General features: G+C 40.9%; 1 protein-coding gene across 1 annotated transcript in view; it reads right to left on the bottom strand.

Moving 5' to 3' along the window:
• ERCC6L2 (ERCC excision repair 6 like 2) overlaps positions 1-17,316 on the bottom strand; it is a 183,878-nt gene extending 166,562 nt beyond the window's left edge. The window contains exon 1 of the mRNA XM_050716227.1: positions 17,313-17,316. Coding sequence (XP_050572184.1) covers positions 17,313-17,314 — 2 coding nt within the window. The 5' untranslated portion in view covers positions 17,315-17,316. The remainder of the gene's footprint in view (positions 1-17,312) is intronic.
• Between the last annotated feature and the right edge of the window lie 1,941 nt (positions 17,317-19,257).

Raw genomic sequence — 19,257 nt, 5'->3', positions numbered from 1 at the left:
GCTGTTTATATTTTTATAGTGTCTATTAATTGGAGACTATTAGTAAAACAATACTGTGTACGTTATTTAGGAGCCCTGTTTAAAAAGAACTCATTAGCTGACAAGTTGTTACAGAGAAATACTTTGGTGTTTAAAATAAATAAATAAAGAATGCATGTACTTCAATCCAGTGTTGTGTTGCTGGCACTAAAAGGAGTTCCCCCATTTTCTAAGAGCCCTTCCATGGGGGAGAGTGAGCTTACTTCCTAAGGAAATTACTGTAGAGGTGTCTGTAAGAGAAAACCAGGCACCGCTTTGCAGCTCTACAACTGCAAAGAGAGCAGTCATGAATGAATGTTGAGCCAAAAGAATGATGCATGTTTACATTATGCTTACTATATTATTCCTGCAAATGCATAAAAATGTAGCTGCCATGAACAACTGCCATGTATAGCATTTAGTATTTGGGAAAGCATTTGGTGCTGGGTACGGGGCTCCGCATCAAAATTCTGCTTTAAAAAACCCTCTTCCAGACGGCTGCAGACTTTGGAGAGGTGACTGCTCTGGCACGCAGCACAAACTGCAGGGGACGAGCAGTGTCTGCGGGTGGGTTTCACCAGAAGATACGATTTTGTCTGAGTGGGGCTTTCATTCAGAGAAACCCCACTGCCCCTTGCTCTGCCCTGTGACTTTAGCGGGAGCAAAGCTCGCTTTGTGCTTTGCAGTCACTTTGCACCATCCCAGTGACAGAGAAGAGGGAGGTAAAGGACAAACTGTGTGTATCCTTTGGCACCTGGAGAGATGCCCCCCTTCCACCTGGCACAGGTTGTGCTGGGACTACGGTTTATGGGACCATGTGATGGACTGGGCCAATGAGTGAGACAAGTTTGAAATCATCCTTATTAAAAATTGAGAGAGAGAGAGAGAGAGAGACCAAAAAAAGAGAGAAAGGAAGATTATTTTTAAACCTGGTATATTCATTGGGTACTTTATTTTGTGGCTTCATAAGCACTTGAGCACTTACACTGACACCACTGAGAGGGTGGCAAAGGACAAAAAAGAAGCAGGTGGAAGCCACATAAATGGTACTGCCATTGAAAAACAGGCATGTGTAAACCATGCTCTTAGCACAGAAAAAAACCCACAGGTATGTCTTGTGATTCCTTTGGAAACAGGCAATGATATTTTCTTTCCATATTGTGAGTTCCCTTATTCCTTGTAACCATGAGGTTTCCCAGGGTGATACATTTAGAGAAGCCAAAAAAAGATTTAAAAGTTTATTTAGAGGATGACTGAAAAAAAAAAAAAAAAAAGCAGTTTAATTATTTTTTCAAGACTGGCAAATCAGTCTGATAACTCAGAAACTTGTGTTACCAAGCCTATAATACACTGGAAATCAGAAGCTATTAACAGAAGATATGGTGTTTGGGGATTTTGGTTTTTGTTTTTAACTGCATAGCTCTGAAAATAAATAAATAAATAAATAAATAAATAAATGTCTTCACTAAGTCTATCTTGGATAAAAAATATTTCCAGGATCAATTCCTGTTTTCTGTTTTGCATATTTTCTTTGTGACTAGTGTTAGTGTTTTAACATTCATCATGCAGTTAGTGTGCCAGCTGAGTGACTGCTTAAATAGGAGCAGAAATGCACGTTGAGTAAATTCTTTCAAACTCCTCAACAAGAAAATAAGTGTTATAAAAGAGTGCTGAAATAGAATGATTCAAGTAGTGCTACATCCACAAGTTAATTCCTTGAGCCTGCCTATTTCCTCTGGACTTATTAACTTCCAAAAACCCTTCCATGTCCCATGTGGGCCAGTACAGAGAAAATTAACCCAGGTCTGAGGCAAGCTGGCATTCGGGCACACCTGTACATCCTGACGCAGGTAATACACCTACTGTGAAGTTCTGTGGTCAGCAAAATAGGAGCCTCCAGGCAAACAGATTGACGAGCACTGCACCTAATTTCTTACTCTATTATGCAACTTGAGTAGCCAAACCCAACAACACTCTATGCTTCTTGGGTCCTACAGGAAGTCTGAAGTCAGGGTGACCTTGGTCACCCTCACTGTATTTACATGCCAAAGTAATGAGAGTGCATGACAAGCTGCTGTTCTTCCTCAGAAACTTTACAGATCCCTCAGCAAAGAGGTTTTAGGAGCTGATAACCTCTGCTTTTCAAGGTCCAACTTCAAGTGAATAGGCAGGAAAAAACAGTAGAATGTAGTGGATGTAAAGCTGGAGAGAGAAGAGAGTCAGCAGAGGTTTAGACATCATTGGGAAATGAAGCTGTTAGGCTACACCAATTATAAAAGGCAAGACAGGGAAGGGAGGGTGAAATACATTATTTATATGTGCTTTCTGCAATGTTCTCTCAAAGTCAGCTTCACTGGAAACTTTCCTGCTCCGTATTCAAAGCTGGATATTTTTACATCCACACAGAACGATGTGAAGTGTCAGGTCTTGAAGATTTAGCCCAGTTCTCACTTACGGGCTGCACTGGGGCAGTAGAGGTCTGGGGCACCAGATCTTAAGATCAAGTACATGGAAGCAAGGAACGTTAAGGCAATTTTTGGAAAAGAGTAGTTTAAAGCTCTTCAAAGTAATTTGTCCAAAGAGTTATGTATGAGGGATTTGCTTTGCTTAAAAGTCAAACCAGTCCCAACATAACTTTTCATTGACAAATGAGTGTCAACAGAAGCATAGTTTGTAAGATGTCTAAATATTAACCTGTTTTAGCTTAATATTCTGTTTATTTTTCAAGCAGATTCCACCATATTTATTTCACAGCAACAAGTCGTCTTGCTCCCAAAAGGCAGTCTGCCCACAATACTATCCTTTTCCTGTTTGTTGTTGTTGTTTTGTTTTTGTTTTGTTTGTTTGTTTGTTTTGATTTTCCAACTTATATTATGTGGAGATGGCCTTGGGAAAAAAAAATAAAATGCTGCAACTCAGGCAAGATGGGGCTATCTAGGCCCACTTCATCATGTGGATGAGATGCTGTCAACACAGCTTTAGCTGTCAGAAAGACAGTCTTCTGCAGTACCGCAGCTTGTTAAACAGACAGACATACAGAAATAGAAATAAGCATCCTCTGGCAAGAACTGCACTTGAGAGTTTTTTGTGTGCTTACCTAAAATGTAGTTCTGCCCATTAAACCATCCTTAGACCTGTGGTTTCTGTAAGATGCACACCATCCTTATTCCCCACCTTTGAACTGCTACCACAGTACATTGTGGTGTTTGGGAAAGCAGAGCAAAAGCTCGGAATGAGTGGATCAAGTACAAACATCCAAAGTCCTCTGGCACTGGCACGTCCCGGTTCTAAACACCTGTGAAACCACCATTCACAAATAGCAAACTCTCACGTGATAAAATACCTTGACTTTTTCAGCATGCGTACCTTCCTTTTCACCTGTTTGTTATTGACTAATGTAGTATGGGCATCTCCAGTAATCCACAACTCTGGCAGCTAGAGGAAGTGGTGTTAATGAGTAACCATGCTTCTGTAGGTACAGACTGGCTGTAAAAGGACATGTAACCATTCTCAGGCATATTATTGAATAAAATAGACTTGGTGTGTTGCAGCTAAGGGCAAAATATATATATAAATACAATTCTACATATACAATGGCTCTAATAATTTGTCTTTCTTGCCAAAGACTGAATTGCTTAAAACTAATGTTATACCTATGAAGCATTCTTTGGTCCTCTATCATAAAGAAGATGACTGCATGATTTTAGCATTTTTTTTTCTGAGAAAAATGAGAAGTAGGGAATTAAGTAGTCTGACTGTTCACTGATTTTAAACAGATTTGAAAGATAAGACACTTCTAAGGGTATTGCAAGGGTCTAAAGTATGTCTGGGAAACCAAATTCATTATACTGTGCGTTTGAACAGAACAACTTTTTGTTTGTTTGTTTCCATATTCAAAGTCACCTCTTTTGTCACTCCATCTGACACTGTCATAAGAGAGATATAAAGAAGTTTTGCTTCTCAGCTGTAGAGACTGAGACTCAAGAAAAACATAGGGAAGGCAACATAGCTTCTACAAAGGCTACCCTACTAATTCTGCAGGTGGTAAATAAATAGACAGTGCATATTTTCATTTTTTTTTTAAGATATATAAAGGTAGGCATGCAACTACTTGCTGTGGTCAAGGATTCAGAATAGTCTGAAAAGTTTCTTGCTGATTTACTACACTCTGCTTCTTGCACGGGTTTTCTGTTCTGTCGGATATGGTGACAACAATGTTTACTTTTCCTTTGGATTATTCTCCTTGTCTTTTGATGGTTTCTGTGTTGCCATGTTACCAGTTGCAGAGTCATACCACCCAAGAGTCAAAATGCTCTGCCTGAATGCTCTGCTGTCTCCTGGAGTCTGAGTGGAACAGTGTTGATTTTCGCATGCCTTCCCTGCTTCCCTCGAGTCATGACAGACATACGCTGACAAGAGTGAGCAGAATATACCAGGTTTTCTGCATTAGCATTTGGGTAATCTTTGAAGTGTGGTAGCTAGTATTAATGAATAACACGCAAATCTCAGTAAAGGAATGATTCAGTTCTAAGCTACGCAACAGGTGAAGTAATATGAGGGATAGTGAAGTTCTCAATAATTATTTTACCTAAGAACGAGTCCTTAGTGAAAAGCAATAGATCATTTATGCAGTCTTGACATTTAAAACAGCAGAATTTTACACAGCTGTTTTGCCATTTCTGGACACAATCCACATGATCAGTTGGTCTACACTGCAAAAGAACAACAGTATTTTAAGGACAACAGGACTGGCTCAGCTGTTAGTTATAGATGATGAAGGCCACTTTGCTCTTTCCTCACACTACATTTCAGCCCTTCAAGCACTCAGACATTCTCCTGCCACACGGCTGCTTGTCTCCATGCAGAGGATGTGCAACCAGGATGGCTGTCAGAGGGATCTTCCAGTCTCCAGCCTTGCTGGGGGCCATTTGACATGCCAGTTCTGGTGCCCATTTGGCTGCATGAAATAGAGTGAAATAGAGTAAGAAAGCAGGCTGGCTAGCAGAAGAGAAAAGAGTGGCTATCAGTCCTTAAGAACTTCCTGATTTAGTTAGCTCACTCTCACCAGTTCACAGCCCTAATCCAGTTTAAATGCTAGAGAGTTGTGTATCGAGAACACCTCCCCAGTTACTTTGCTTTCACCAATGCAGAGCAATCAGATAATGACCTTGGACTGGCTCACATGCTGCAGAGTTACACAAACATTATTCTCCAAACTTTTCTTGTTCAATGTCTCTTTTAAACGTAACTGCTTGCACTTGTATCTATCCCTCATTATGCTAGTAAAATGACCTTTCCACCAGTGGAAGAGCAGAAGAAACCAATTGCAAAGATGTGGATACAGACTTCATTACCTCTGCTTAGATATATTTTTTCTTTAGAGGGAGTTTGTTTTCTAGAACACAGTGCTGGTAGGATACTAGCCTTTTGTTGTAATCTTACTGCAGCAAATTCAGAATTTGTTCAGTTTTGGTGTTCAGAATTCATGTATAAAAATAAAATATTAATTTCATTGTATGGACATGCAAAAATAAAATAAAATAAAATAAAAAGCCATATCAAAAACATCTTAGAGACATGTTGTTAGGGATTGTAAGACATGGAAATGCCAAATTTAAGTACAAATTTTCAATTTTACTTCTTGACATTTAAGTGTGCACAAATTATGGTTTAAATATTGTCACACTTTCTCATGAAAAAAATTCCTGGCTTTATCTAATCTTGAATAAAAATAATGTATTATAACACCTTTGATAGTGTTTGAATAGCATTTTGTATATACCACAGTAATTACTATAATTTAAAGGGCAGGGGAGAAATGAAAAATACTATTTAAAATAGTTCTGAACTACGGGTGCTGTTGATAACAGCTTGTCAAGAGTTTCACTGTTAAATCTGCCATCCAGAGCCCTGCAACTGATAATTATTCCCAATTTATTAGGGCTTAAGTGGAGCACCAGAAAATTTGGAGGACTTATATAGGTCTATCTGCATGTTATATAGCCAAAAACTGTTTGCTTGAAAGAACATCATCATCTGTTTAAGTTAAGCACCTATTTGATTATTTAAGAGGAAAACTCTAGCAAGTATTAGAGAAGCAAAAGTGTATGAGTTATGAATTTCAGCATTCAGAGCTTTCCATTTTGTTTTAGATTCAGAATAAATTTGCCAGATTAAATATGTCCTGCATTCTCTCAGCCCAATGGAATAAAGTCTTATTCAACCAATTTATTTTATTAGCTATAAAAGGCAAACTAGGAGGCCACACTTTGACTGAAAAAGAAATTAAACACTCAAATTCCTCTGTGATTATGCATCTGTTAAAATTTCCTTCTATCTTTAAAAACCTGAGGTGGAAGTGGCTTCCCAGATCTTTACAAGTGCTAACCAGCCAGCGCTGCACTGGGTGGTACCTACAGCAGCTTCAATAACCAGGCAGAAGAAACTACAGGGAGTTCAAATCTTTTGAAATATGGACTTCAGTCTAACCATGTATGTATAGATTTAGGTATTAACGTTAAGACCATACCAATCTGGGCCTGCACAACAGTGTGCAAGCTACTAGTGATCTTGAAAGCATATTTAATAGCCTTATCAAGACTTATCATGCAAAGAAAAGCCTTCCCAGAAAGGAACCTAGTATAGACTTTTACTAACAAGATTGATCTTTGTTGTTAAAGACCAGAAAACCCAATACTCTTCTATTCAATTGTCTACAGTCAAAGAGCAAATATTCCTGTAAGTGAATTCCTTCAACATAGGCAAAATAAAAAAAAAAAAAAAAGTTTTTCCTCTTCGAAAGTGAGATTTATTATGAAAAGTTTTAGAAATAATTTTCATGACGTTCCATGAGTCCTAAATTCATTGTAAAGATCCCTTATTTCTGTAGTGCTTTGTGTTTACTGACTGTTATTTTAAACGCAATCTTTACATTACAAAGCTGCAGCTCAGTTTTGTCAAGGGCTAAGCAGAGGCAACCATTGAAAACCACTCAACCAGTGCTAGCCAAATATACCCATTGATCAGTGCTATTTGCCTCTTAAAGTTAGGACCTAATCCCTAATGTGATCCCCATGAAGCCTCTACTTTATTTATTTATTTTATTTTATTATTACTTTTTGTTTTGCTCTTGGAATCCAAGCCTTCTTCACCACAGAAAACAATTGATGTCTCCCCCTCTCCCTCAGTTGAGTCACACCCAAAATTGTAAGCAGAGCTGGAGGGATCAGTTCAGAACAAATACAAGCTTAAAGCAGGCATTGCTGGCAGTTTAAAAGAGTGTAATTGCTTTATTCCATTGTTTCTCTCTCTCTCTCTTTTTCCTGCTAGCTCTGTATGTTCTGATTGCTGCAGGGACTGGAAGTGGAAATGAGGAAATGCCATAAAACAGCTGTTTACAGAGGACTGTTAGTCTGCTCAGAAGCATTAGAAATCTCCTGAGGACTTTTGTATACATGAGGTTTTCAAACCAATTGTACAAACTGAAGAGTACAGTCAAAGTTTCAGATCAACATCCACACACCAAATGACAATTATTGTTATTTATTTATTTATGGTGCGGCAATAGGAAGAGGTGCCATAAGGTTAGTCAGAGTGCAAAAGAGACTTTCTTTTTCATACTTCAGATTATCAGTGGACTTTGTTAAAGGTGTTACGTGTCATTTGTACTGTGATAGCTTAAAAAAAAAGCATTAGGCAGGATCATAACCTTCTTAAAGTAGATATACAAGAAAAAGTTTGATTACACATAAAGTAGGATAACTATCTCCAAATACCTTCCACCTAATTGTCAAGCAAGAACACAATGTTCCAAGATATCTTAATTCATCCTGAAAATGTGTAAACTAAAAGGGAGCAAGGTCCCTTTACCCTCCACTGAGATTGCTCACATCTTGAGTAAGCCAGAAATAACTGGAATGCCATGAATTCAGACCCTTTCATCTGAATTCACTTTCAAGTGTTATCAAAATCCTAAAAGATAGTCCCTATCCTACACTTCAATTTAGTACCTAAACACAAAGATGTTTGTTCAAACCCATCTCATGAAACACATGAAAACTAAACATTTTTCACTTAAACACCATTTGCCCATCAGATTAGCAGAAGAGTTCTAGAGGTCTTGAAGTCCTCCCGTATAGTATAGCTCTATATAATGTCCTCTGGAGACTGAGCACCATGCTGAAGTCAGCTTTGTTTTTAAATTCTACGCAGTGCCATTGGCTTTATTGGAATTGAGTTAGCTCTTGTTAATATTCTCTCAATTGGAATTGACAACTTTTCATATGATCTGACCACTTCAATTTATAGGAGTTATTTATGTTTAATATATTTTAATAGAGGTGGCCGACATTCTACTAAAGAAACTCACTTTCAGCAGAATCTTTCCTCCTTTTGAACATTTTCTTAGTGCAAAGGAAAACTGTCTCAACAGCTCAGATTTCAAAATGAAGTTCAGCAAAAACTGAAAGAGCAGAACTGAGGAAGTGGTTTGGAAGGTTTCAGAAAGCTCAGGTATACTCATGGATGTTTTCATTACTTTTTTTTTTTTTCAATTTTTTTGCTCTTTTTTGCTTTTTTGTGGCGGGTTGGAGGGTGGAAGGAAGGGCAGCAGCAAACTGGAAGAGACATTTGGAGAACAGGCATGAGAAGAAGAAAAATAAAAAGGAGTCACCTGTAAGTTTGGTTGGCATGACATCTTCTTGTAATACTTGCTGAAGATGCAGCCTTCAGTGTCACAACTTGTCCAAAAGCCCATGCCCTGTCTCCCACCTGTGCCTGTCCGTTCAAACCAAGGTCTTGTTGACCTCAACATTTAAACTCAGAATTACAGCAATCAAAGCAACCTTTGATTTTTAAATTTCATTTTCTACTGTGGGTTAAGGCATGTGTTCTACAAGTTGCTCTAGTGAACTCAGTATTTCCATGCCAATGACCCTTCTGTGTGAGAGAAGATGGTGGAATCCTGCCCTTGACTTGTTTCTACTTTGAAAAGGAAGGGGTGGAAAAATTTTGACAATAAGTTATGATCACTAATTTTTTCTTCATATCACTGTTGTGGTATTCAAATTTCTCAGGAATTTCAACAGAAAAATATGGATTCCTACTTTTTTTCTTTTCTTTGTATCCAACTAACTTCAGAAAACACAAGTTTAGAACAGCTTCCTTGTGGTCTTACAAATATCAGGGTAATCCAAGGGACCAGCCAAGGAGGTTTTTATGTACTGCGGTGGCTAAAAATTAAGAACTATTAGCAATTATAGTTATAAATGCATTTTTGTTTGGTATATGTCCTACTTTTTGTTTCATATAAGAAAAGCCAGTCCCAAAAATACATATATTATGTAGCAAGAGTTAACAATTACTCCCTAGTGATACATATATAACTTCCATGACACTTTTGCTGGGATTATGGGTCAACAGTTTACTTCTTAATGAAAGAGGAAAAAATGTTGCTGTTATGACACAGGTGCTGAAATCTTAGTAACAGCTACAGACCAATGTGAAATCCCTGTAAATCATGACTCCCTCACAAGACAACAAACGGGAAGTATTTCCCCAAGCTACTCTTATTTTGCTAAGAGTGTCATCTTGTGGAATTCTTGGAACACTCTTCAGCCCTGATTGGCAGCTAAAGAGGAGGATTAGTTTTCCTCCTGGTGGAGTAATCCATTATAGTTGAGGGTGATTGCTTTTAGGAAAGCAGTGTGTCAATAAAACAAAGGAAAATGTGCTTCCCTGACAGATACCACTAATGAGACACTGTTCCTTTTTTTGCTTTCTAGAGGTATTTCTAACAACAAGGCTTTCTGGTTTTGTTGTTGCTGTTTTAGAGGGGGTAGGGAGGCTTTTTTGTTTGGTTTTTTGATTGTTTTGTTTTTGTTTTGTTTTGTTTTGATGTGGGGGGTAGGGGAATTGATTGTGGTGGTGGTGGTGGTTTGGTATGGTTTTCCTTTAACCTGCCGCAGCTGCACAGACCTTGCTATCAAACTGTTGTAATCTCAAATCAAAAGACACTTAGCACCTACAGGACTGCAGAGGCTTTGTCACACCTGGTGGGTTTGAATCCCCCATTTCTATACCACAATAATCCTCACCGACAAGCCTCTGTGGTGCTGATAGTGATAATCAAAGCATACTTTTTTCCTCTTGATATCACTTTTCAAGAGGTGTTCTTCAGATTCCCTAAACCTGTCAAGCTTTCTGTGATGCGTGCTCTAGGCCACAGGACTGCCAAATCAATAGCAGCCATAATCAGAAATGTCAATTCTGAGAATGGAATTTATTTCCTGTAACCAAAGCTGTACTCTGTGGCCCTGTGCCAAAAGAGAATTTCATTTCTCTTTAATTATCTAGAGCAATTCATGCTCTGAAGCATTCTTTTGAAGTAACATGCCAAGAAATTATGGGTTAGAAGTTTTAATGATATTATATAGGTCAGCAAACAAGGACACAGTTTTCAAAGTACAGTTCAGCACAATTCATTGTACAGTGGCTCTAAATTTAACCTTGTGTTACTCAGCCCACACAGCTTTTATATAGGATATTCAAACTAAATATAAAAGGCTAGAAAGGCTGGTAGTTGGAGATCTGAAAGTGTTGCTCCTCTTTATTTGCTGCATTTCAGGAGACTTCACTCTAGGCAGATAACTTCTGTTGCTAACATACAGGCACCGGGCTTGCTAGACATTTCTGATTGTTCATAAAATCTGAAGTGAGATGGTTTCTTTCATAACACATGAGTAGGCCAAATTGAGCAGCTTTCGTGATTTTGAAAATACAAATGAACTCTAACTAGCTCATAATGCTAGGACTCACCCAGATGGAAGAGTTCTGCTGAATAAATCAACAGCACTACTTCATTCAAGAGCAATTAATTCTCAGTGAACACAGCTGGATATAAGCCCATAGCTCTAAAAGACTGTGTTTTTCTAAGCTCTTCCATCCAGATATCATGTCACCTCATTTTGCAACTGAATTACTGCTCAGAAAAGATACCACCACAAGTATTTTAGAAGCACGAATTTTACCAGGATATGAACACTCACTTCTGCTATGTGAGGTCCCATTTTTTTGAAGTGGGTTCTTGTTTGTTTATGTATTTGAGGAGGGGCTCCAGACTGCCTCTGAAGTGGAGGAAATTAAGTGTTTCCCAAAATGAAGAATAATGTATGTAAACAGAAAATGCAAGTCATAGCTCAGCAATGAACTGAAGAACCATTATCACTACTGTCAGCAAAAGGTGGAAATAGCCATTTGCAAGATGGCAGAAGCCCCAACCAACTCTTCAGAGGACAAATAACTTTTTTTTTTTTTTCCAAATAAAGTTCAACTGGTGTACAGGCAGTAGTGATGAGATACAGAGAAATGAGTAAGCATTATAAATGACTGTAAACATGTGTTTGTGTCTTTGAGTAGTTGTTAGTTTAGTGAAACCTAGTCTATTTGCCCAGACAATTTGTTACAAATGAGCACACAATGCTCCATAGCATATGTTGTTGAACTTAACTAACGTGGGTACTTACTTACGCTTCACATTCAGCAAAGATTTAGTAGCAGAGCATTACAATGTAGTTTTATGTTAGTGTAATAGCATAGTGAGTGCTAAGACTTCATTAACTCATTTGCTAGTAGATTAAATAATATCATTAATAAAGAAAATGAGACTGCCAAAATAAATGTAGAAAGTGTATTGTGATGCACGATTCTTGGGGGAAGCGGGAGAGAGTTGCTCTGTGCATTCCTTCCCTTCTTTACAAAATAAAAGACAAAATTTTTCCATTGTTATTTAAGAGGAAATACTCTACCACAAGAGTGTCTTGGGTTACAATTCATAATACAGTATTTTTACCCAGTCTCATTAAATATTGTAGAGAAAACTAACTGGCTGCTCTTCCCCCTCTGAAACATGAAAGTACTTGACAAAATGAAAAGGCATAGAAACCATGCAAAGCACAACTTCATAACGTTACTGAGGCAAATAGCTGGCATTTATCTGGGGAGAAAAATTCTGCAGCTAACTTAGCTGGGATGAAATGCCAAGCACAGCCTTTCAGTTCTTACACTTCAGGGCCTAAATACACCAGCAAAGGACAAAGCAAATTTCTGTCTTGCCTTCTATAGTTGAAAAAGTAAATGCCTGAAGACGAGAGGAAAGTGAGGCTTTCATCTGAACAGTTTGGCACTCAGACCTGTTGGGCTTTTCTGAAGCTGAACTGCCAGTTTGTGAAAATGAGATGTGTAGGTGGTGATAATATCTTTTATTAGTCCAACTTGTACAGCTGGAGGGAAAAGGATAGCTTTTGGGTGCACAAACCTTTCTGTTATTAAATACTCCCTTCAAAAGATGCACCTGGGAACTAAAGCTCATAACCGCAGCAGACAGTAGAAGCCCTGGATTCATTAGCGGTTTTAGGGCATATTTCCTTTCTTCCGTTTTCTCCTCCAGCTCCCTCCAAAGAACTCCGTGTGTTCCCTAGGCCATAAATTACCTGTTTCTCAACTATCTTAAGAGATAACAGTTCTTAGCACCCGTTCGCTCTACTCCAGAGGCTCAAATACCTTTCCTCTCGTTTCTAATTAAGCTCTGTATAATTAAATCCACAGGCACTGTTCCTAACTTGCACGTAACTTTGAAGTCTGATGTTTCTCTTTCAGAACTGAAGAAAGACTTCTGTACCCACAAGTTTACCTGGATTCCCAACAACTCCAGTTGTTCCAATTAAAAATAAATAAATAAATAAATAAATAAATGAAATTGCCTTTTTGCTATATATTTGCATACATGATCCCAACATGACTATCACTCTATTTTGAAAGTAGAGGTAAGTTCAGTTAATGGCAAACGATGACATAGGAAATCTCCTTGCCCCTGACAGCTTCCAATGTCCTATGGCATGCCGTGGGAAGAAGAGCGGATTGCTTAGCCTTCTGTAACATTTCCTTGTGCAGCAGGCCTGTGAACAAAACACTTGCAGAGTCCCATGACTTGCCAGGCTCTACAGGCACCCATATGCCCAGGGATGGTTCACCAAATTACAAATCCCTATGGCACGGTGAGGCATGGATCTGGGAAATGCTACTGTAGGAACTGGACCTTTACAGGCTGACACACTCTTTGACATGTCCTCCTAACCATACACCCTAAGTCCTCTTTTATGACCAAGGCTTCAGAAGGTACAAACTGTGACTCCATTTGCTCAGTCCAAGCAAACTGCTAATGACCAGTCACACCCACGGTGCTGCTTCTGTTGTTCTTCTGCACTATATCAAATCTTCAGTCCCGCAGAGACAGTTTGCACCACATCTTTAGGGTGACAAATAGGCTTAGGAAAAGGCCACAAAAACTTGCAGGCACAGTGGGAAATTTCACAGCTGTAGCTTTGAGGCTGATGGAAAGGAGGAGACCATGTAGAAGATCTGCCTCTTTTGCTTTCTCTTGCATTCTGTCTAGGAGTCCACTGCTTTCCCTTCATGAACAGAGAGGAGAACTTATGTGCTTGGTCTATTAGCTCAGTAAGCCTGGGAAACCTTGAAGGCCAGGGAAGGCCAAAGAGTGAAGCCTGGAGATCATTTGTTTTCTGCAAAGAGCTTCCCTCACTTCTAAATCTCTGTTAGCATGGCAGGAATCATTGATATGACATTGAATCTTGTAACCTTGGTATCTTGGAATCTTGTATCCTTTCCATTCTGAAACTAAACCATCAATTTCATTTAGTTAATGAATAAATGATATAAATCATATACTGTTAATGGTTTATAAAAGCTAATTCCCAGCAGCAGAGTTTCCAGTCTTACTGTTTTTTGGAGTATTCTTAATAGATACATAAATAACTAAACAATACTTTTAAATTGTCAGCAAATTTTGAGTTCCCTTGCATGATTAACGAGATTATTATTTTTTTTTTCTAACTAAACCCACCAGAGGTAGGGTAAAACATTTAACGTCTTCATTGGTGTAATGTTCACCACATTTTTAATAGAAAGCTTTCTATGATACCAAAGTAAAATGGACAAGAAAATGGTGAGATTTCGTAAGAGCAGAATACTGGAAAAAAAAAAAAAGAAAAAGAAAAAAAAAGTGGAATAGGACATTTTTCCAGTGTCATATAGACATGGTTAAAAAGAAGACTTCAAGGAAAGATACTGCAAAAGAGGGTATAGAGAATTACTGTATGCAAGTTGTGATTCCACACCATTTTGACCGGCTTTAGAATATCATGGAGAGAACAATAACAGTGATTAGAGATTTAGAAAATATGCTTCTGGGGAAAGGTTAAATGAACTGTCTAGAGACTCGAAACTAAGGAAAACCATGGACAGGTTTTTGGCTTTATTTGGGGTTTTTGTTGTTTTTCTTTGTTATATACTTCTTTTGGTGTAAACAGAAAGGAAATAAACATTAAGTTCACTGTAAAAAAGACAAGAAGTTTAAGCTATAGAAAAGGACATTTGGGTCTGACCTTGGTAAAAACTTTCTAGCTACTCTGTTCTTCCAGGAATGTCATATGAACCAATCCTGTCATAGGAAGGATGATGGACCAGATGACTTAGCTGGATCTAAGACTTCTAGTGGGTTTCCCTGAAAGTTTTTTTCAGTTTGAACATTTCTTCCTTATACCACCAGCTGTGATTTAAGACATTTGTGGTATCACCTTACCAAAGGGCTAACAAATTTATATCTACAGCTGTTCTTTCTCTGTATAATAAATGAAATCAAAACAGCCAATACCTTTTTTTTTCCTACGTCTTCTTTCTCCTTTTTTCTGCTCCAGAGCTGAACACAAGGCTGAAAACCATGGGACTTTAACAGTAGTGGGTGATGAGGACTCCACACTCGATTTCTTGATAGTGAGGGTCAGCACTGAGTTAATAAGGGACTCTTCTAATAAAAAGATTGCTGCGAATTTGCTTCATTACAGCATCAGATCCGCAGGTACTTGGTACCAGATTCACTCATCCAGACACGAGACTGCCATGACCATAGCAAGGTTAGGAGACAGCCCTCTCAGTATTAGCTAGGCCTCTGCCTTAACTGTGTCCCCCAAGGGAAGTGTGACACAGAGCCATTGACACCATGGCATTGTCACATGTTAAAAATGTTTTTCTTGGCAGTGCTGCCTGTAGTTACAACCAAAACAGCTTGAGCTTAACACATTCAGAAGTGAAGGAAAGTACAGAACAGGCTTGAAATTCAGTCTTTTTTAATATAGAAATTACTAGAAATAAAAAAGGTTAAGTTCCTGCAGCATGGTGCCACTTACAGAGAAGATGTCTTTTTTTTAAGCAGCAAAACCTTAGGAAAGTCAAGTTAATTTTCTCACTTCTTCCTTCCATTCCTTTGTGAAGCACTGAGATCCAGCCAGAGTGAACTTCCAGATTATTATTTGTGATTATTGGTAGAGTAAATGTTGCAGGACTGGCCACTGTGGGGTTACCTGTCTGTGCTAGGCAGCTGTGTGAGGTTTGGAAACCATCTACCAGAAGCCTCTGAGCTTTCACACTTGAGTAACCACCTTCTTACAATTAATCTGCAAATGGGAACTCATGCAGTCACTTGCACTTATTCGGGACAGCATGGTTGTCCATGTTTGTCAGGCTATTAATATTGTTCCCCACCATTTTCAAATGTTATTGTCAATGGATTATAATCATTGCTCCTGTTGAGAGTACAGGCTGTGTAGTAACTGGATCTACGTGCAGACACAAATGGCTACTTGCCACTTAGTAATAACTGCTATAAGTAAATAAAAATTTAGTGAAGCTATGGACAAAATATCGAATCGTTTGCAGACAATAAATAAAGACCATAAATAAAAAGTTTGTTTTGCATTGCCCATCTTGACCAGCATATTGCCTCCAATGGAGTCTAAGAGGAGGCGTTTATGGAAATAGTATAGAAAACAGGATGGTTATAAAATAATTATTTCCTGCTTTAATCTTCCAGCTATATATAACCACATGTATTTACATATTTGCTTAAATAGTTGTATTACAGAATGAAGAAACTGCCACCATTACCTCTGGCTTCCTCTGACAAACTCTGGGTGATGCCCATCCATGTTTAATTTTTTTTAGTTTCCTTTCTATCACATGTCTGGACAGTTAATGTCTGATAAAGTTACTTTTTCTGAACACATTAGGAACTGCATTACCATGGGGTGCAGAAGACTCAGGTTTTCTGGGAATGACAGAAGAAACTGCAGCAACTGGGCTGACAAATGAAAGAGGCAATGAAAGCTATAGTATTTACCACAGATGTACTTCTGATGTCGAACAAGTGAGGAGGCTTGTAACATATTTCTCAGGTTATTTTCTCTGACGTTTCCTAGCTCACACTAACATCCCACTTCTTTTATTGTTTGTTTTTTGTTTGTTTGTTTTGTTTTGTTTTGTTTTGTTTTCATTCTTTGTCCATACCTCATGCCTCTTTCTAAAACCGTGTACTCACACGTTGCATTACTTCACCCCACTTTCCTTCCCTAGCAGGGCAGCTGCTGATTCTTTATGGGGCTGTTCTGCTCTTCTGCCTCCCACCTGTTCAAAGAACAGCTCTGTGGCTACATGGCATAGCTAGGCGAGGCACTGCGGAGGCTATCCTGTCCGATACGCAGAGCCTGAAAGCACTGGAACTCATTATCAGGAGTTATGATGAGTTTCTCTGGAAAAATTGTCAAGATTGAATGTATTGGGTGGGAGGACAGACTGAAGGATTACAACCATGACATCTATGCACCCTGTATCCCTGCTGTCTGTCTCTTGCTTAAGTATCTAACTCTGTGATTGATCAGTGAGGCCATAAAAAGTGATGTATGTTTTTCATGCAGTCTTTAAAAATCCTGTAAAATGTCTTTTCCCATGCTCTTCCAACCCTTTATCATTGACACAAGCCCCTCTGTCATGTAAAAATAATATCAGTTTTGTAGGCAAAATATCCTTCTTGTTCATTATTTTGTTGTCTAGCCTGGCTTTATGTAGATAAGAATATGTATGGAGTTTGGCTGTGTAATGCAACCTGATCAAGAGATGTTCCCTAACATTTCTTCTTATAGAGTTTTTCCATTCTTTAAAGCAAACATACAACCCTAAGATATGCATTATTTCCTGCTAGAGGAATTCAGTAACAGGAGTAATATAAATAAAACATGGCTTAAAAATATATAGAAAAAAAAAAAAAGCCATGAAATCACCAAACCCCATCATGAAGTATGTTTTCTAAATGTAACACAAACAGAAGTCTCTGGGCAACTTGGGCATAAGACTACAGTAATATGGAATATATTTTATTCTCAAAATACATTGTAGATATTGCAGATCTGACAGCAAATCAAGCGTGACTGACTGGATCTTCCATGAGCAATTAGTGACATGTCTTCCAAGACACATCATTTGTTCCCTTCAACGTGTGCTAATCCAGGAGTAACACTCGAAGTCACTTTTCCCAGATCCTGTAACTCAGCCACCACAAGACCCTGAAACGGTGGTAGCAAATTTCTGCGCAGTTTGTATCCTGCTAGGAACTATTCAAGAAGATGGTGAAAAAAACAAAACAAACAACAACAAGAAGAACAAAAAATCGCTGTACTTTCCCCGTGACAGCAGCATTCAGGTTTTGTTCACAGGAGCTGGCTTCCTCGCTTTGCCTTGCTTCACCACCTGAAAGCTGACTTTCTAGTGACCTCTAGCACAACCGAGCAGGACCGAGCACAGACATCTCGGGCACAAACACGCCCAGTCGGGCGCCGCGCGGGGTGCTGAGCCGCCAGGAGAAATCTCGGCGCCCCTCTGCTCGCCCTGCACACCCAGCTGCACATTTGGCAGGCAGACTGCGCCCCACCGGCGGGCACCTTCCCTGCTCCCCATCCTCCGGGGGGCCGAGGGGGGAGCGGGGGCAGAGGATGGACGAGACCTGGGCGCTGTGCCGGGGGGCGGCGGGGCCGGGTCCGGGCGGTCGGCACGGGGCTCTCGCTTCCTTTGCTTTTTTTTCCTGGAGTTTATTGTAAAGGGGTAAAGTTTGCGGGCTCGTCACGTGACCCTGACAGGTCCTGCCTATTGAGAGCCAGACCACCCACATGGAGGACGATGGAGCTGCTTAATAGAAACAGGCATGTAATTGTGAGCCTTTCCAGCACTCTGCAGAATGCCTGCAACCTAGGAGGGTTATTTTTTTTACACTTTCGGTTCCTTTCGGGTAAAAAAAAAAAAAAAAAGGAAAAGAAGAAGAAGGAAGAGGAGGAGGAGAAGAAGAGAGGGAGGGAAAGAAAGGAGGAAAGGAGGAAGGAAGGAAGAGAGGAAGCAAGGGAGGAAGGAAGGAAGGAAACGAGGAAGGAAGGAAGCAAGGAAAAGAGAAAGAGAGAGAGAGGGAAAGAAAGATAAAAATATAAAGGAAAAGAGGAAGAAAGAAAAGGGAGAAAAAAAAAAAGGAAAAGAAGAGGGATCGGGAGCAGAGAGCCGAGCGGACGCGAGGGGGGCCGAGGACGAGGAGGCTGATGCCTCACGACAGCCGCCAGCGGCGCTGAGCGAGGCGGCACCGGCCCTCCGGCGGCGCACGGGCAGCGATGGTAGGTGGCGGGGGCGACCCCGGGGCCGGGGGCAGGGGCCGGGGGCCGGGGCGGTGCCGGGGGCGCTGCGCGGACCCCCGCGGCGGAGGGCCCGGGGCCGGGCGGAGGGGGCGGGCGGAGCCGTGCGGGGCCGGGGGGCGGCAGGAGCCGTGCGGGGCCGGGGCTCCCGTCCTGCCCGGCACCGGGAGCGGCGGGGGGGGCTCGGCGTCGTGTCCCCGCTGTGTCCCCCCCGCAGCTGCCCCCGACGGAGGAGTCCCCCCCACCCCGGGGAAGCGGCGGCCCCGCGGTGCCTTGCAGCGGCCCCGCAGGGGTCTGTGCTCGGCACCCGCATCCCTTGCACCTGTGCGAGCGGCGGCGCCGCCAACCTGCCGCGCTGCAGCATCCAGCCCCCCCGGCGCCAGGCCGTGCGGGACGGGGGCGATGCCGCCGAGCGGTCCTGCTCCTCCTGCCGTCGCAGCTCGGGCAGGGCCGGCGGAAGGCGGTGGCAACGTGCGGTGTGTGCAGGCGGAGTGGCGGCGGCAGGGAGATCAGCTGCGAGGAGCCGGCGGGGCTGGAGGCAGCTGGTACCTCTGCTGGTACCTGGCACCGGTGCTGCGGGGGCTGCGCCGCCGGGACCGGCCCTGCCCGCCTTGTGCCGGGGGCTGGGGGGGGAAGGATGCTCGCCGACAGGCCTCCCCCCGGC

The sequence above is a fragment of the Cygnus atratus genome, chromosome Z, assembly GCF_013377495.2.
Source record: "Cygnus atratus isolate AKBS03 ecotype Queensland, Australia chromosome Z, CAtr_DNAZoo_HiC_assembly, whole genome shotgun sequence".
Classification (NCBI taxonomy): domain Eukaryota; kingdom Metazoa; phylum Chordata; class Aves; order Anseriformes; family Anatidae; genus Cygnus; species Cygnus atratus.
The sequence above is the reverse complement of the archived record's forward strand: the minus strand, read 5'-3'. Positions and strand labels throughout refer to the sequence as shown.